Source organism: Trichoplusia ni, chromosome 19 (assembly GCF_003590095.1).
Source record: "Trichoplusia ni isolate ovarian cell line Hi5 chromosome 19, tn1, whole genome shotgun sequence".
NCBI lineage: Eukaryota > Metazoa > Arthropoda > Insecta > Lepidoptera > Noctuidae > Trichoplusia > Trichoplusia ni.
Genome location: NC_039496.1, coordinates 6192861 through 6211624, shown reverse-complemented (window position 1 = coordinate 6211624; position 18764 = coordinate 6192861). Strand labels below are relative to the sequence as shown.

The window sequence follows — 18764 nt, the reverse complement described above, 5'->3', positions numbered from 1 at the left end:
CGATGGTCATTTGTTAAAGTCGTGGAACTTCCTAATGTTCTGTTTCGTTTACGCCTTTTACGTCACAGTTAATGACGTCAGTACCTGTAACTATGAACCTTTGAAAGAGGAACAGCATTATAAAAGGGAAAAAACACTTCTCGAGAGCATCTTTTTCACTCTCTCTATTGGTTTCTTAAGCTACTGAGCAAATAGCTCAAATCCAAATAAATTAATTTATACTGTACTATTAAATTGAATGACTCGTATTCTTAGACATGTAGATTTAGAAGTAATTTAAGAGCTATATAATTTCTTAATCAAGCTTATTACTAACAAGTTTCTATTCTTGGGTTTAAAGTCTTAACATTCTGAATAGGGCGATCCAATTTGCATTGAGCTCCTAAAATGCTTTAGCTTGCGATATACAAATAATTTCATTACGCAAGTTCTCTGGTGATTGAACAATGTTGCGTAGGTTTTGATATTTATGAAAATCAAATGGCAAGAATAAATCGTACTTTATGTGTTTTGTATTTATGTTTTACCTATTCACGCCCAAACGGCTTAACCGAGTTGCATGAAATTTTGTATGGAGTAAGCTGAAGCCTTGGATAAAACACATTTGGTACTTTTACTCGATTTGTAAAAGGTGGGCAATTTTTGCAGCTTTAACTAACACCAGTGTAGGCATATAATCGAAATAGATTCATGTTTCAAGATACCAAACTCAGAAGCGGCATATAAAAAGGCCCAATTCTTGAGACAGATTAATTTAAAATCTTAATCACACATCGTTATTTAAGATCAATATCATATTTTTCACACGAAATGCAAGTCAAGTGAAACCATAAAGCTAGAATAGTAGTAGCACAAGCTCTAAAAAAAAATGGATGTCCTGAGACAAAAAAAGCATTGATAAAATTTCACGCTCTTAAGAGCAAACGCTTGCCGACCACCCTCTAAATATATTAAAGAGAAACGCATCCCAACTCTGTATAACAAACAAAGCGTCCTAAGTGGGTGCTTAATTAAGAAATGCTGAAGTGTTTTGATGGTGGCACATTAATTTTATCTTGTTTTTCTGCTTTCGCGACCAATTATCTTGGCGAGTTCGTGGGGAGTCTTCGTTGGGAGTTTTAATTTTATTCTCTTGCCCCAATTATATTTCGCTCTGCGATCAACATTCATAACTACTACGCATTCAAGAACTCGAACTGGCGCGATGGTGTGTCGTTTTATTTCTGAGAAATCTTCAATGTCTTGTTTCAAAAGTTTTGCAGCGTATGCTTGGATTTCTTACTTCACAACTGTGATCCACTTTAACCACTATCATTGATAAATTAATATGGAATATTAAATACTTATTTGAAATTACTTGCGTTGATTTTTTAGTTATTATTGCGGGTAGGTAAGTCTCTAAATGGATTTGGACAAGACACTGGTCAGGATTTGCTTTAAGAGTTATTTTTTTATATTTTTAAGTTATACAGTTGTTCAAAATTGTCACTGACCTAATCGAAACCATTATTTAAAGACGGTTTAATATGGTTTGTAAAACTGTTATAATGCCACATACTAAACGACGTAAAATTAGTTATTGTAAAAAGTGATTTGCTATGAGTAAGTTCTTTGACCCCGGTTATACAACTCAATTGCTTTCAATTAGATATATGTGGATTTGCCGCGGTCCACTTTTGAAAAAAAAACATGTGTTTTCCGGTGCGTGTATTCAATCCAAGAATAAGCTTATTAAAAATTGCAAAAACTCAAATGAGTATATATTTTTTATACTTCTGTGATCAAAATCATAGTACCAGTTCTCGATAATAACTCACGATATCCGGTTTCAGTGGTAGAATCTCGTCGGTTATTTTGTGGTCGGCCTCCGCTTCGCTTTGTTCTCGAATGCTCCTAATTTCCCTTTGTCCCAAGTTACGTTTAATGTAAAAAACCTTTGCTAGGAAAATTTTCTTAATACTTGACGTTCTAAGCGTTAATTAAGTGACGAAGAAATATGAAAAAAGAAGAATGATATTTTCACTTTTTATTTTCACGTTAATGGCAATTTACTTCGTCGAAGTTTAATTCCGTTCTGAATTTTTTACCATAAAAATCTAATTATAATTATTTGCAGTTACAATTAATATCCGCATATTAATTGAGTACCGGCAGTACTCCGGAAATTTAAATTGGTTTTTAAAGGACACATAAATTTCGACAGAATTGAAGTAATTTTATAAAACAAGCAGGTTTATTATCTAACATCGGTGACTAAGTAGGATGTAGTATCTACTTGTACATTGATGTTAGCCGATTTAAATTTGCTGTGGTTGTTTGTACCTACCCAACAATAATTGCTTGGCTTGAGTTGTCAACATTCGCCTCGCAGTACTCCTTATACAGTTTAAAATGTATTGTCCTATCTTACTTGAATGAATGTTGAATATGAAGGCTATGTGAATTTTAAAATTTAATTCTAGGGTTCAAAGAAAAGTCGGTATAAATTTGTAGGAATTCCGGCACCGCTCCAAGGTTTTACATTTGCATTCAATTTAAATGGGCTCTATTACCATAAGTTGGTTTGTTCATATAATACACCAATTACAAGACTACCCCTGGTAATTCTTTTCATCTGTCACACTACACGTCATAGCCCATTGTGAACTTATAAAGGAACCTTGCCTTGTCAGTTATTATCTAACTCCCATTATACCTTATGAATATTTGTGTCAAGAACACGAGGTATTGGGGCTTTTACGTCTTTCTGTGTTGTCATCAACTCTGTATGATCTTGGTCACTTAATACGGTGAGTTTATGACGCATTTAGTTCACGGTTGCAACCTATCCCTTGTGTATTTAGATTTTATTTTATAATATAACATATGAATAATTAAATTGCCGGTGTAAACTATGTAGGTAATCTAACGTAAGCGCTTAATTTGGTCTACTTAGTTAACTTTAACGCTTGTTTTGTTCGTAAAACGTAGGCAATAAATGTTTCTATAAACATAAGATTCTTATTAACAAGGCGGTATAGTACGATTTTATGTTTTGCAACATTCGAAACACCATTTACATATATGCATTGTTTTACTGTTATCCTTTTATTGAAACTCGCTTTTCTATTTAAAGCGGTATCAAGACCGTATTGCTAAAAATGTGAATACAAGGCCATTAAAGGGTGCCTAAGGTAGAGGGAAAATCCAAAATTATAATGAGTCAAAGAAGTCAAGGCGATTCTGAATGCGGCCTCCTTGCACCCACGCGCACAACCCGCAGGTTAACTTGCAGAAGGTCAACAAACGACCATTAAGCTATATTTATAAATGTAGTTAAAATGATATTCTTATTGCTAATACGTATGGGACTATCGAAATAAGAAAAAATCGGTCCGAAACTAGTCGGTCAATCCCAATAAATCGTTGCATCATATTATAATGCATATAATAGTGTAAGAAAATGATATTACTAAAGACAAATGGCTTACTGTGTTTCTTGTATTGTGTTTGTTATAGTAATTTGGTTGTCGTTGCCAAGGCCAAAAATTGTATCAGAGGTCATTGTTGTTTTGGTGAGGTTCGTCATGCTTGCTGCACCGTGCCATTGATAGCAATACTTATTATGTCACGTTCCTTAGTTGCTGTTTATTATTTGTTTGTCTACATTAGGTGCATACAACAATAAAAAAAATAACTTGAATTTACGAAGTAAGTGCGAGATGGATTTTTTATTTAAGAAAAAATATTTCAACGATACGGTTTATCAAATTATGATGCAACCTATGAATATACAAGTTTTAAGATATTGCGATGCCTAACCTAAATTTTAATTGTTTTGTCTTATACTGAATTGACATTATATACATACTGAAACATTAATAACACAATTACAATTACACGTATACACCAAAGATATACCTTTATTCGCGTGTCCTTGTAATATACGTGATCTCCTTTTTTAGCGCTAAAAACATAACAAAAATACATTACCAGTCACGTAACAAATTTGATTTTGTGTAATAGCAAGAATGATCTTCGTAAAAAAATGTAGGGAATTTATAATTTGTATCGTTTGTTAGATTTCTGAATAGTTACGCTTGATTACAGTAATTTCTAGGTGATTCACTCGCTTGTTAAAATTATTCGGTTAACGCTCTTAAGGTGGTGCTCTTGTCTCTCCTCTTTAGCGATAGTTTTGACTTGCAATAACGTACTGCAAACATAAGGTAATCGTAACTTTTTAAAAATAGGTTACTTTGGTATAGGCGCTATTCACATTGGGTGCGAAAATTTTGGAAACAACTTTCATAACTACACGACGTCGCATATGACATGCATTCTTTTTGGCAATTGGAGACTATGAGTGAACTGTTCGGTGAAGCAATCAACGCCTGTGCTTATCAACACATCTTCCAAAAATGATGTGTATGTGAGTGTAAACGTGGAGAAGGAGCCTTTTGTATTGCAGTGCTTTTTAAAACAATAGATGACAATGACAATTACGCAAGTTATAACATTTCAAGCCAGTTTTATTTGATGATCTATAATTTTAACAGTGATGTCAATACCGTGCGGTTGTTTCATTGTTATCACCGGGTTATGATAAATGTACGTTACACTATGCACGTTACCTTTATAACACTATAATCTTATCATTTTTAATACATACATGTTAAAATTAATACACCAACTTTAGTGGTAATCCAAGTATTCGAGTTCTTCCATTCATAATGTTTTTACTGTAGGTACATCGAATGTTGTGATAATTTTATTAGAGTATACCTATAAAATAAACATGAAAAACTAATCTTGCTGATATTAGCAGTAAGTATATGAAATTGATGAGGTGCCTACCATGCCATGCCTACTTTAGGCATGGGCATCCTAAAGAACAATGATTTGGTTTATCCAGTTTTATAATAAGTATGTATTAACTATTGAATGTCTCAGACACGATGTTTAGACACGTCATTTTGCCCTTTACGAGGCTTAATGGACATGCGTTATCATTTTGCGATATCACTTATACGCATTGAATTAATAGACGAGTCTGTTCACATTGGTATACATGATAATTAAATAAAGACTATGTTTCATTGTATTTTTAATAGTAACAGTAGTGAATGAAAACTAGGTATAACTGAAATAATATTTAGGTTAACTTCTTTTCTATTGATCCCTTACTGCAATATCTTTAGGTTACGTAATGCAACGATTATTGTTTGATACCCGCTTATATACTTTCAGCTATCACCAAGATAAGGGTTTTTAAATGGATCAATAATTCCAAATAATAGATTTAATTGAAGTTTTTTCGTTTTGATTAAAGAGGGTCTTAGGTTTTGTAGATAAGTTGATCAGTGGGTGTGGCTTTAAACTGACAATGAGTCATGGCGATAGCATACGTCACATCCAGCTGCTTAATGGGATAAACTATTTTCTTCGAACATTCGTTTTCTTTATTCAGTTTAAATGAAGTTCCCTAAAGTACAATAAAAAGTCTAAATAGAAAATAATTAACTTATATTTACACAAATCGATAAATTATTATTTACAAAAAGATATATTCGAGCACACAATGTTTTTAATTAAATTATATTGATTACATGGATGATAGAGTACTTATGCAGTAGTACATGTGTATTAATTAAAGTGACATTGTTGATTACAATAATTGAAAACGTTTTGGATAACATGGCATTGCAAAAATTAATTATGATAAAGAAAGTAATCAATTTGAAGATAATGTCCATTGAATTGAGTGAATTCCAAGGTGTGTCCATCACATAAAAACACTTCGCAAATACAAAATTTAGATTGTGAGAACAAGCGGTGACAATGTATTTCTTTATATTATGTAAATGTACCCATAAAAAAAAATCAAATAATATACGTGGCACATGTACTGAAATATAAAAAAAAAACATTTGTTCTTTACATAACAAGCATACACAGAAATCTTTAGATAAGAACCGGTTATAATGACACATGTTCAATCATTTTTGCATCGTTTGATATTAATGTTAAACAGATATTAACTTTAATTAATTAACAATAAGTGTCACAGATCAGTATTATCCGTCGTACTTAGTTGAAATGGAAAAATTTCCCAAAAAAAGTTATAAGAGATAGTACACTGGATAACAAGAAAAATGTTTAATTTGAATTAAAATTAAGTCGTTCATATGGTTACTACTTTTTGTTTTATTAAACTTAACATCAAATTAAGAAAAAAAAACAAGAGTGCAAACCGTCAGCTGACAGGCTCATTGAGATGACTTTACGGGGAAGGCATTTACTAAATTATATCCTGATCACATTAAAAGGAAATAAATAGCGTGTCTTTCCCGATCTCAAACTATTAACTTTGATAATATTGTCGCTATAACCATGCTGTTGCTCATGGACTGCACAGGCCATGTGAAGTAATGCTCTATGTTTATGTGTACTCCATGCATGAAAAATGATGAGTCTAGATTCATTGGTTACGTGGTGAAATGTGTTATGGCATGTCGTTAGCCGTTGTTAGTTCCGTGGGTCAAATCATTGAATAGTATCCTCGCCTTTTTCCAAATACCTAAACTTTTCCGTTTGCGTACGGATTTACGTTAACATCAGGATACACGCGCTTTACTCTTGGTACCCTTAAAGAAGGGGGAATGCTTTCGATATCACCGTTTTGTAACGCATTTGCAGCTTTACGTCTTTTCTTCCCTAGCTCATAGAAGAGTTTGCATATCAATGCTAAGAATATGATCCATAGGAGAACGACCATTGTGATGGTAAGTGGGTTCCAGAAGCTAGTTGTTGGTGTTGGTAGAGGTGGTGTTACAGGCTCTGAGGTAGGTGGACACGGGCTGGTCGAGTCTTCTTCAGGTACAGGGATAGATTCTTCCGTCGTTGTGTCAGGAACAGGTGTCGTTGTGGTTGTTATCGTCGTTGTTGTTTTCGTTGTTGTCGTTTTTGTAGTAGTTGTAGTTGGATATATTTCACATAAATCTTCGTCATAACCGGGCGGTATGTAGCGGAAAGAGTCAACCAGAACTATAGAACCTTGGGCTGCTGATCCCATAAAGGATAACTGCAACAAAAGAAAGGAATATTGAAAAGGGATGTATTTATGACATATTTTTTTAGTCAAAGTAGGTTGGCTAAGCAATATTCAGACGCATTACTATCTCCTGACGAAACCTATTACCGGAACAAACTATTTATATGAATGATTTTGATATAAGATTTGATATAATGCATATTAGTCTTGATCCCTTATATCACAGAAAAAAGACAATTCAATAAATAATACATTAAGATAGTTATCGTAATATAAGGCAATGTACTTTTTTAAGATTATGTTTTATGTCGATAGGCATATTTCATTTAATTTGAAGCAATAACTAGATATTTAGATAAAATATCGCGCATTTCACAGTGAATGAAATTTAATTAGGCCTCCTTGTTTTTTCCGGTTGGAGGTTTTGTTATTTATGTTACCCTTGTGCTAGCGAATTAAGTTATTAGGTGATTTCTGATTTAAACAAAAGATTGCAAAAGTAAACAAAGACAAAAGTGATTATCAGTACACCCACCTAATTTCATATTAATAAGTGACACTATGAAATCCATTGCCTAACATTGAAAGGTTTGGAAATTTTTAATATTGGACAAACGCTTAACTTCAATAAACCTTTCAGAGTCATAATGAATGTGTATGATAAATGTAATATATAGTATAAATGTAATATATATAACCATAGATTCATAATAAATGGTAATAGGTGGCCATTTTACCATATTTGTGCAACGCTATAAATTACTCTCCTCAAGAAATTCAAAATTAGTCTTTTCGGAAACCATGTTTGACGGTGTTGGCTTGACATTGTATAGATGTATAGGTCACAAAGCATGTAAATGAGGAGATGTACATAATGTGAATTAAGATTTAATAGGGCGTGGTGAATTTTGTCATGAATATCTGTGTCGTCATTGATATAAAATACTGTGATAAAAGTAAAACTCATAGTGTGTGCAAACCGATTAAATTATCAATACCTAAATACTTTTGAACATTAAACCGGTCCAAGTTCTATTCGGACTCGCGACATTGTGGGTCCCGTACAAATATGCTATAGAAAAACAACGCAGTAATTTTTTTGTCATCCTACACGACCTTGACCATGACTTCCGTTCCTTTGCCTAGCTTTTCAGTTTTCGGAATACGCCAACTTGGAGCCTACGCGCGCAAGAGGGAGCCCGTCACGAGTAACCAGTAGCTTTTCTGTATTTGTAGTTATAGCATAAATACGTCATCCGTGAAAACTATACATTACTAGTTATTACGGTAAATGAGATGCAGCCTGGTGACTGACGATTAGACAGATAACGGAACCTTGTTACGTTTTTAGTTTTTGTTTACGGAACCTTAGATGAAATATGTTCAAATGTTATTTTAATCGCTTATAAAAAGAAAGTTAGTTAAATTTTAGCCAATTGCAATTGGTTTTAACTTTTGTTCGAACATATCTTTACATAGCTATTGATAAGAGTGCAACGAAAGGTCGAAAGGCATTTTGTAAAGCCAGGTACTGAATTGAAGGACGGACAGAGACTCTCTTTTATGCTCTTTGCTATATGGACAATGTAGAGCATGATGTTCCGCTTATTAAAGAGGTACATTGCCAGAATGCGAACTTTAAAGGGTAGCAAATGGCCGAAAAGTGTTTAATACAGTTATAGCAGCCATTTTGTCTTTAAACACATCAATATTTAATTTTAAATGTGTGCTAGATCACCATGGGCAAAAGGTAAAGACAAAAAGGAAAAATGCCTCGCGAATTATTTTTATGCAGCACAAAACATGTATAACACTCACAGGTCAATTATATAAAAGCTTTTTAAGGGACACGAATTTATCCGGGATGTAGATATGCAATGTGCTAGGACAGTAAAAAAACTGATCATTTTATCAACGGATCAAGAAATATTTACTTTAAAGAATTTTTTGTACTTACAGAGCCCCTAAAGGATTCAGGTACGTTTGGACCATTCAATTCTACAGTCAGATCATGCCAACCCGTTTCAATAGTTCCGATAGCACCACTGACCCCATCTGAACCCACGATGCCCCTTTCATCATCATAATTATAAACATTAAGAAATACTATGTCATCAGATTGTAATCCTGATCCACTATACATATAAATCTTAGCTTCTATTTTTCCATATCGAGTCATTTGTATCGGGGATGTTGCCAAGCAACTCCACGGAGGTGAAGGAACTGCTGGTGAAATGAAAGACGTGCTCATTGGGTCCGGCCCTGGTATAGATAAATCACTGTAAATCCCTTGTGTCCAAGAATTTAGGGAGACATCGCAAAATTGGGCTGTGAACTCATTGTCTAATTCCTCTTCAAATGAGTTTATAACACATTCCTCACTGATCGCGTGTGACACAACAAATAAGAGAAAAATAGCTTCGCGAATCATTTTTGGGCAGCACAAAACATGTATAACACTGACTGGTACTGAGAAACTACCGGTTCATGTTATAGTCACACCTATCTTCTTTAAATTTAATACTATGGATAAGATAGCATTTTTGTAAACGATAATTAACTTCATAGCTGTTATAAACATATTTCCAGGTTATTTTTTCTTTTTAATTATTTTGTATTAAATTAATTGTTTATATGTTTCCTTTGCTGTTTTTCTTTAAAGTAGATTTTGTATTACTTTATTGGTGTAAAAGCTACGTAATTCATGCACCTTGAATTATTTCAGGCAGACCTACACGGGCTACTTTTCAACGGCCAGTTAAATCTTAACAATACGGCCAAAGAATATAAATGTCAACTTCATAAAAATGTGTTTTGTAATGTCCCATATACTTAATTATGACCTACTAAACATACTATCAGGGCGATGACCCCTAAGCCACCTATAACAATTTACCAAGTTAGTTCCGTGTTCATTCTAGTCTTTGTACGAGGCTCCTACCGACGCTGTTGTAAAAGTATCAATTTGAATAAGAACTTTTATAATTACCTACATACCTGTACATAGTATACCTAGGTTTATGTTTTGGGTACTTGCACACCGCACTCCATGTTTACTCTGTCTTCCGCAAGTTCAATGAATTGACTGGTGGCTATCAATGTTCTCGGTACTCTTAACTTAGGACAAACTAAAAGGAAAGTTTGAAAAGTGTGTTTTTTCTTTTCGCGTAAATCGATTTACTTAACGATTAAGAAAAAAGAATGGCCGTTCGTTGAAAATTTACCCCATATACACATACAAGTGATGACATTAAAAGAAACGGGATAGTTTTAAATGCTTACTTTTAAAAAACTTCAAATTTATTTATTTTTATAAACAAACAAACATACAGTGTCCCCGATACATACAATAACGTTATCAAAATTCTTGAAGAGGATTATGAATTATTCGATTACAGGAATTAAATATTTGTAAAAGTAGTAATGGTGTTTGCATTCACGGAAAATGACTCTCAATATCTGATTAATTTAATGCAGTGTACTTTCTAAGAATTAAAAAAAAAACCTTCTCCTATTTGACGTCAGTTACCAATAATTTGCATCTGTGCGATATTTAAAAGAGGGGATGGATATTCATGAGTGCTATTATCTAGATGTGTTGCTAATTCCTATCTTTATCATATATTTGACCCCAAAATATTTTTGTAATTGAAATATACCTATATATAGTTTTTCACCTGGTCCTTACAACTCTACCTACTAGCTCTCTTTTAAAAAAAAGAGATTAGATACGGTTTTACAAAAATAGCCATAAAGTATTAAACACTACAGGTATCGCTACTTATACTCTGAGCAATCGTTATCCTAATACTAATCTATGGAGGATTTGTTCATATACTTTATCTATTTGTCACTATTACCTGCGTTACTACGCAATAGAAACTATCGATGAAAAACTATACTGTGTTTTAGAGATAGACGTTAATGACGAGAGTGACCAGGGCCCCGATTCAGCTATTTACAATGGCCGATGAATGAATGTCAATGGGATTAAATTTGAAACTATTTCTATTCTCTTAAGCATTTTGTAAACATAATAATTGGAAATTTATGGCATCGACCGTGAGTGTTCCACCCCGTACTGGATTTCTGAATATTGTGTTAGAAAAATGCTTAGAATAATACGAATAGTGTCAATTTAATACAATTTCCAGTCTTTCATCAGCCATTGTAAATAGCAGAGTCGGGGCTCTGTACCAGTGACTAGTAACCACCCCATTTTATAATCTGTATTTAAAAGTATTTGCTCTTACTAAAACTATGTTTTGAAACAGATTTCATTGTGGTTTGTTATTTTGCCTCAACTCAGCAGATGACGTAGATGTCACGTATGTTTAGTTATTGAACGTCAAATATTTACGATATTTATGTTTTATATATATAAACTAGAGAATAGCGAATAATCAAAGATTGTGGTTTTCTAAATATTTGCAGGATTAAAGCAATAAATATTTAGTACTTATAAGCCGCCTTTATCGTGAATGATTCTAATAATATTGTAAATTCACGCGGAATTGAATTCCTGCCTATTAGATAAACGATTTCGAAGGTAGGTTTGTATTAAACAAACCATTACATAAACTTGTTTACTTACACTGTATGTGCACAGGACTGCACACATAAATGCCTAAAATCCTTAAAAAAATATAAACTTAAATATTCGTTATATCTATTTCATAGACTATTATATTCTAGTAAAGATTGTTAATGTTTAGAAATATGTAAGTATGACTGGGATTCTAGAGAAGAATTATAGAGTAGAATTATATTTATACGAAATAACATACAGCTTTTCGTCTGTTACGTCACGATCTGTGACGTATGTTAAAAGTAATTTCTATCTTATTTTATGGTATTCCAGTCGAAACCCATCATTTGGACTGGCATATGACGTTTTCGTAGTTCTACAAAAGAAATCATAACATAAAAACCGAAATTGTCAAAGGATTACTAGCCCATTGGTCATAACCATCACCGATTAACTTAACCTTCGTCTTAATTTCGAGTTCCAGTGAAGTATGTAGTTATCGGTAGAAGATTTAAAAAAATGACTGCACGGACAGCCGAGTGATTGGGGTTACCACGCCAAGCCCACTATGCACGACGGGTCGCGGGTCCGATCCCACTATAGACGTAGCTTACGTCAAGCATTTTTGTAATCCACGAATACTTATCCAAAGTCTCGGTGTGTTTATGCATGTGATTTGAATGTTCGTGAAAATCCCCCGCGATACAAGGATTAAATTTCTCAGTGTGGGAGGCGATATTACAAAAAAATTATATAAGTATAAAGTTACAAGAATAGTTGAACATAGTACTACAGCGAATATTGGTCGCAACTTGTTACGATGGTGATAATAGATTATACCTCATTCATTGCATATCTCATGATTTTAATACGTTATCTATACTATTACAAGATATATTAAAATTTATAGCTTACTACTACGCATCGCGGACTGACCCGGCGAACTTTGTACTAACCAACAGTCGATTCAAATGCAACAGAAATGTAAATAAAAAATACGTCAATAGCCTGTCTGCAAGACATTACATACTAATCATTCTCCAGAACTATTACCATTTACTTCTCTGGTACTATGTGTCCCGTATATTATGCGCTTCTACTATTAAACCCGTATTACTATTACCAGCTCCCCTGATATGACTGATGAGACCTGATGAGACTTCTACTATGATAATAACCTTATCTTCTACTGCTTATCTAGTATTTTTTATAGTTTGCCAAAAAAAGTAGTGCTTAATTTACATTAAAAAAAATAAGTATGGAACCAAATCCGGGTAGGTACCATGCATTCCACAAGGATAAAAAATAAAATGTCGTTCTAGACTATGATATTGTATCTGTGTCAAATTGAATAAATATCTATTTAATAGCTATTATGTAAAAGAACGACAAGCAGATATATGTACTTCTCACTTACTTTCCCGTTTTTTAAATAGGTGGTTATATGGATAAAATGAAGCCGAAGTGATTGGAATTTAAAAAGTATTTTTGTAGAGAAGAGTTTATTTATCAAGCCTAAACTTACTGGCCTAGACCTATTGACTATATTGACTAATTAAAAGCAGATATTCGTCTTGAAAATCTTATAAATAAAAAAAAATCTGTTTGGAAAAATCGGAACTATTTATTAATGCATAATTTAATTTATCTTAACAATCTAACATGACTTCATTGTTCCTATACAAAACTGCACTAGGCACCGATTATGCAAGGAGTTAAATTTATTTATTGTGATATTCTTGTAGCCTGGAATCAGCCACTGCAGACTACCTATAGGCGATCACACTGCTGTCCTGTCTAATAAATTAATTTCAAGATCTACTTAATAATAGTTAACAAATGATATAAAATATAACTCACGTAACCGTTGGATGTTGTAGAGCTGCTCAACTTAAATTTTAAAGAATGCCATCCTTCCTTAAAGTCACTGCTACCTCTCGGTGTTAACAGTATGTTTCCTAACGCTCTATCAACATCATCGTCGTCCGTTATCTGGTATGCAATCACCCCTATGAGGTCGTCCTCGCTGACATTAGACATATAAGCTATCACTTCTATTGTTCCATCATGGGCCATTGGAAACTCAAAGGACCAGACACAGCTATGTTGAGATTGAGGTGAAATGAAAGAATTACTAAGTTCATCGTAGCTGGTCACACCAATTGTATCGTAATTGCCGGGATTCCAAAACAACGCTGCAGGAACCGAAGGGTTTGAAGGACACAGCCTGAATAAAGACTGATAGTCTTTTTCAAAAGTGTATCGTAAACATTCACTACTCAAGGCTGGTGTCAGAAAATATATGAATATAATGAACAATATTTGTATCATTTCGTTTGAGCACGCCGCGCAATACGAAACATGTGTTCAAACCGATAGACACATCTATGATTTAACTTCAAGTTGTAACTATCTTAATTTTTCACAATTACTATCAGGGATAAGATAATATTCTTTATAAATGAGAATAATCTATTGATAATTAATAGTAACGATGTTATAAAAGTTTAGAACTTCCTATTCTATAGTCCGTTTGTGCATTAGCATTACCGTAGGCTACACGTGAGCAAGCAATTTAGTTTTAAAGTTTTCGAGTGTTTGTCTTGAAAAATTCGGTCACGGTCACATGTTGACTACTTGTGATACTGTCAGCTAGAGAAGGAGATCATATCGGATATCGGGAATTAGTATCAAAATATCTAACCGTAACTGAATTCTTTAAATTGTATTGTTTCAGTTTTTCACATTCGTGTAAATCTTACGAATCGGAGCGCAAATATGAAACATTTTCAATATTAATGTAAGAGGTACAATAGTCTAACGGTTTTTTACATGAGGTAACATTTTTTTTGTGTAATATTTTTATTAAAATAGAAGTTTTGCTTTAATAACCCAGGATTTGAGATTTAAAAGTCGAAAAGTAGGGAGAGCGTCTAATTTAAGAGGTTTTTCTCCAACTATTGAGAATGAAGTGAAATAACTAAAAATATTTAATTGTTTTAGATACAGATAATTTTGTTACATGGAAATTTTATCATCCCCTCAATTTGAAATGCTGTTTTTAAAAGGAATTCTAGAATCGAACAACATAAGTTCAAGGGAGAATAATTTCAGATTTCATAAGCTGCGGCCAAGGAGTATTATATATGAATCAATTATTACAGCTATATTAGTGAATCCGTGTTTAGTAAGAGTATTAAAATTCAATCAATGTCAATGTTTTATTCAAATTCCGAGAGAAGAATAAACTGTCATAAAAATACATATTCCATCACATCATCAAAGATTAACTTAGATTAAGATATTGTATTACTAAGATAAAAGTTAACATTGAAACTAAGAAAAAACGGCTAACCGCCAGTCGAACTCGCGGCATTGACTATTTCTGTCAGGGTTCTGTTTTACCTTTCGGGTATTGAGTCCTTAAAAACAAGGTATATAGGGCTCCATTTGGTTATTTTTTAGCCTAAGTTATTCGTACAAAAGTGGCCAGCAGAGGTAAACTTGATATCGGACAATTCCTAAAGCTCTTGTTTATTGACTAGTTTATTTGGTAGGTAATTTTCAGTGTGACGTTTTCGTCAGTTATCATTAAATTTTAAGCAGCCACTTGTTTATACTTGTATGAATAAAATGTATATATTTTTGTTTCATTCGCTTTAATCCGGTTCATTTATACCTGTCTAGGGTTGCAACCTACCTCAGCAATAGCCTACATCTGTTTGGTTATTGGATATACATACTTTTACACAAAGCACTGACGTGCTTATAATTTTGTCCATTTTATAACAACTTTGAAATTGATTAATTTAAATAGAACTCACATAACCATCAGATGTCGTAGAGCTGGTCAACGTCATTCTTAGGCGGTGCCACCCTTCCTGGAAAGATCCTTGTATGGCAGGTGTTAATAGGACAGTTCCAACTGACCTGTCAACGTCATCTTCGTCAGTTATTTGGTACGCCATCACCCCTATAAGGTCAGCCATACCAACGTTTTCCATATAAGCAATAACTTCAATGATTCCATCGGGGGCCATAGAAAATGGAAAGGACGAGACACAACTGGATGTTGTGACGTCAGGTTGTGGCGAAATGTAAGCACTGCTATAATCATGCTGGCCAGTCACATCAATGGAATCATAGTTCCCATGATTCCAAAACAGCATTTCGGGCTGGTTCGGGTTTGTAGGGTCACACACCTTAAATAAAGTCTCATAGTCTTCTTCGAAGGTGTATCGTACACATTCACTACATAACGCTGGAGACAGAAAGTAAATAAAAACGAAGAATAATATTCGTATCATATCGTTCGAGCACTGCACGTTGTTTGAAATAAGTGTGTATACCAATAGACACAACACGTCTATGATTTAAGTTTACCACATTTGCCTATCTTAATTTTTCACAATTATTATCGGGGATAAGATAGTGTTCTTTGTAACCGAGAATAATCAATTGATAATATATTACTAATCGTATATAAACTACAAAATCGTTCTCTTTTATGTTTTCTTACATTAGAGTTGACGCGTGCGGACAATTTGGTAATCATTTGCAGATTGAATAAATCGCGATGTTACATTTTTTTGACGATAAACTGGAAGCGACAACATTGTCCGAAGTGTATTTTTCTAGCTAGCTTTTTAATCAGTAACAGTGATGGTAACTTATGCCTTCTTTTTGTAAAAAAAAAACGACTCCTGTAGTAAGAGTTTAATTGTGTCGCGGGGGGTTTTACAAACATACAAATTACATGCACAAGATTTCACTCAAAGCTGATATCAAGTTCGGCGTCAATGTGAAAGATGAAGTGCAATGTAACTAGAGGTTGGATTTAGTTCGCTATCCTACAACTTCCTATAGATTGCTCCCTGTCACATTACCTATCCTCTCTTGATTTATTTGCGCTTTATAATTAATCTGCTTCTTCTTTTAAGTTTCTTTCTAGCATGGCAGCTTTTTTATCGGTCATTGGCCTGGAACATCCCTTCAAGGCCTTGCTACATCGACGGGAATTTAAACACACAACCCTCGTTTAATGAGTCATAGAATGATGTTATCATTTCAATGATAAGGTCGTAAATGTAAGGCGTCATATTTTGTTTTGTTCTGGCCATTCCAATAAAGTTAGACAATCATTGCTAAATCTAAATTAACTGATATGCAAATTATACATGTTTTTCAGATAAACTATTAATTATGTTGAATTTATTATAAGTGATACATCAACGTCCGCATTCATGAAACAGATATGTAATGTGGCCTATCATTGGTTGTTTTCTTTTCATATTTCCTCAAAGAAACAACATCCTGGTAGGGTAATGAGAAAAGTACTTAGGATAAATATAAGTACTTAAGTTTTTCTTAAAATCTCCCATACTAATTTTGTTTAAATAGGAGGAGTAAATTGGCATTTGTTTCTTAGATCGCAGGAGTTTTATGTACATTCAGATACCGTAGGGGACACAAAGACACCCTGACTAAATCATTGTGTGATTAGACTCTTAGTAGAAACTGTTTTTAATTAAGTAAAATTACTTTTTAGAGGTCTATAAGCATACAATCATATGATTTAATGGGTTTTGGTTTAGATATAATCGCAAATATTTCAATAGCGTTTAAGGTAAGCCAGTCATTTAGACAATATGCGCCTGTTTAAATTCTTTAGCAATGTTATACTAGCGTCGTAAACTATTGTTGCTATTTTGATTTTTAACCTTAATCATTTTGAAAAATACGCTTCAAATGAAAACGAATTAAAAATATATTAATTTCGTTATTTTTCACTTAAACAAGGATTCTCATTTATAAAAACATAAATAAAAAGTTTTTAAGAATCTAATAAAAAGAAAACAATAGAAAATATATTCAAATACCATTGAGTGTTTTCTCAGGAAAACAGTGAATGTGAAGATTTAGCGGCGCGTCACAGGATTTTTTTTTGTATTCTTAACTAATAATAAATGGAACAAAAGTTGGAAGTCTCCTTTTTCATAAAGGACTTAGTACGCTTTTTAAACAGAAAGCAGTTCCTTTCTGCATGCAATCTGCTAATATGCCGAGGTAACTGGTAGATATCTGATCTACGAGTACATACGGATCAGATTGTTACCTTTCGACGTTCTCCTAGGATTAACTAACACTTAGTGTGTTTGTCTGCAGAACGTACAAACTAAAACAAATGTTATCTGCGCAGTTTAACGATGTAGACGAGAAAGTATCGTTATCGTTGATCGTAAATCGCACGGAACGATCGTCCGATACGTAACTATCGCGTTTGGAATGGATTCCGTTTTGCATTGATCGCCCCAATACACTGCATATTGTTACGCCTTTTTATATACGAGCAGGACGGAGCTAACGTGCGCAATATGTGCTGAGCAATATTAACGATATTCCAACCCATTCCTCCATTTCTTCTTTAATTGGATATCTCTTAACCTCTAATACTTATCTCCGTCAATCTTGTATTTCAGTTTATTTTAGTAATTAAATACATGATGCCTTCAACTTGAGTAGTAAAATTAATAGAGCTGACCAACAAACAGCCATAACTTAACTTAGAACTAACAACGTACCGAACGCTACTATTTGTGGTAACACAAAACCAATATAAACTGTTACAGTTAGGTGCAAACTAAAGTGTAACACCTGACGTAGAAGTTCACCCGCCGTTGACGCCCACCCTCGAATTAGAATTAGAATAGAGCTTGATTGGCGGTGCTGAGTTCTCAGACAAACTTCCCAGCGTTTCCAACTTCTTGGATTGATTATATAGATATGTTGGGATAACATGGATAGGATGCTTTGATCATCAATTGAAAGATTAACTATTAAAATCCGCTTATTACCATACTGGAAGCAGGAAGGTGTACTACACAATACGCATCGACTTCTCACGTACTCCATTCAATTCGTATCAGAATTATTGTAAAGCTATACGAGTTTCTCTGTGAAGAATCTTCCTTAAGACATAAAATACAATAAAGTACAATGGTATTGTATCTCTGCAGTCATGTGTAACGTGTCCTCTAATAAGAACATTGGGACAATAACTGTCACGGTGTCTTTGTGTAACTGGAGGTATTGGAAACTCTGTTTGAAAAGCTCTACAAAATTTAAGAGGATTTTTCAACTTGCTTATTGTACTGGTTTGGTCGAATCCTATGTATTTTATAAATAAGCTGTGACCCGTGACAT

The 18764-nt window shown here is 33.6% G+C and overlaps 1 protein-coding gene across 2 annotated transcripts; it reads right to left on the bottom strand.

Annotated features, from left to right (window-relative positions):
• Positions 1-6371: 6371 nt before the first annotated feature.
• Positions 6372-15912, bottom strand: LOC113503302. 2 transcript variants are annotated; one of them, XM_026885156.1, is made up of 2 exons: positions 15386-15912; positions 6372-7063 (listed from the first exon to the last, which is right to left on the bottom strand). In XM_026885156.1, exons 1-2 carry the CDS (start codon positions 15866-15868, stop codon positions 6560-6562), a joined length of 987 nt encoding a protein of 328 aa, XP_026740957.1. In that variant the 5' UTR covers positions 15869-15912; the 3' UTR covers positions 6372-6559. The 2 variants fall into 2 exon arrangements, with proteins under 2 accessions (XP_026740957.1, XP_026740958.1); XM_026885157.1 differs by lacking the exon at positions 15386-15912 and adding an exon at positions 8991-9527.
• Between the last annotated feature and the right edge of the window lie 2852 nt (positions 15913-18764).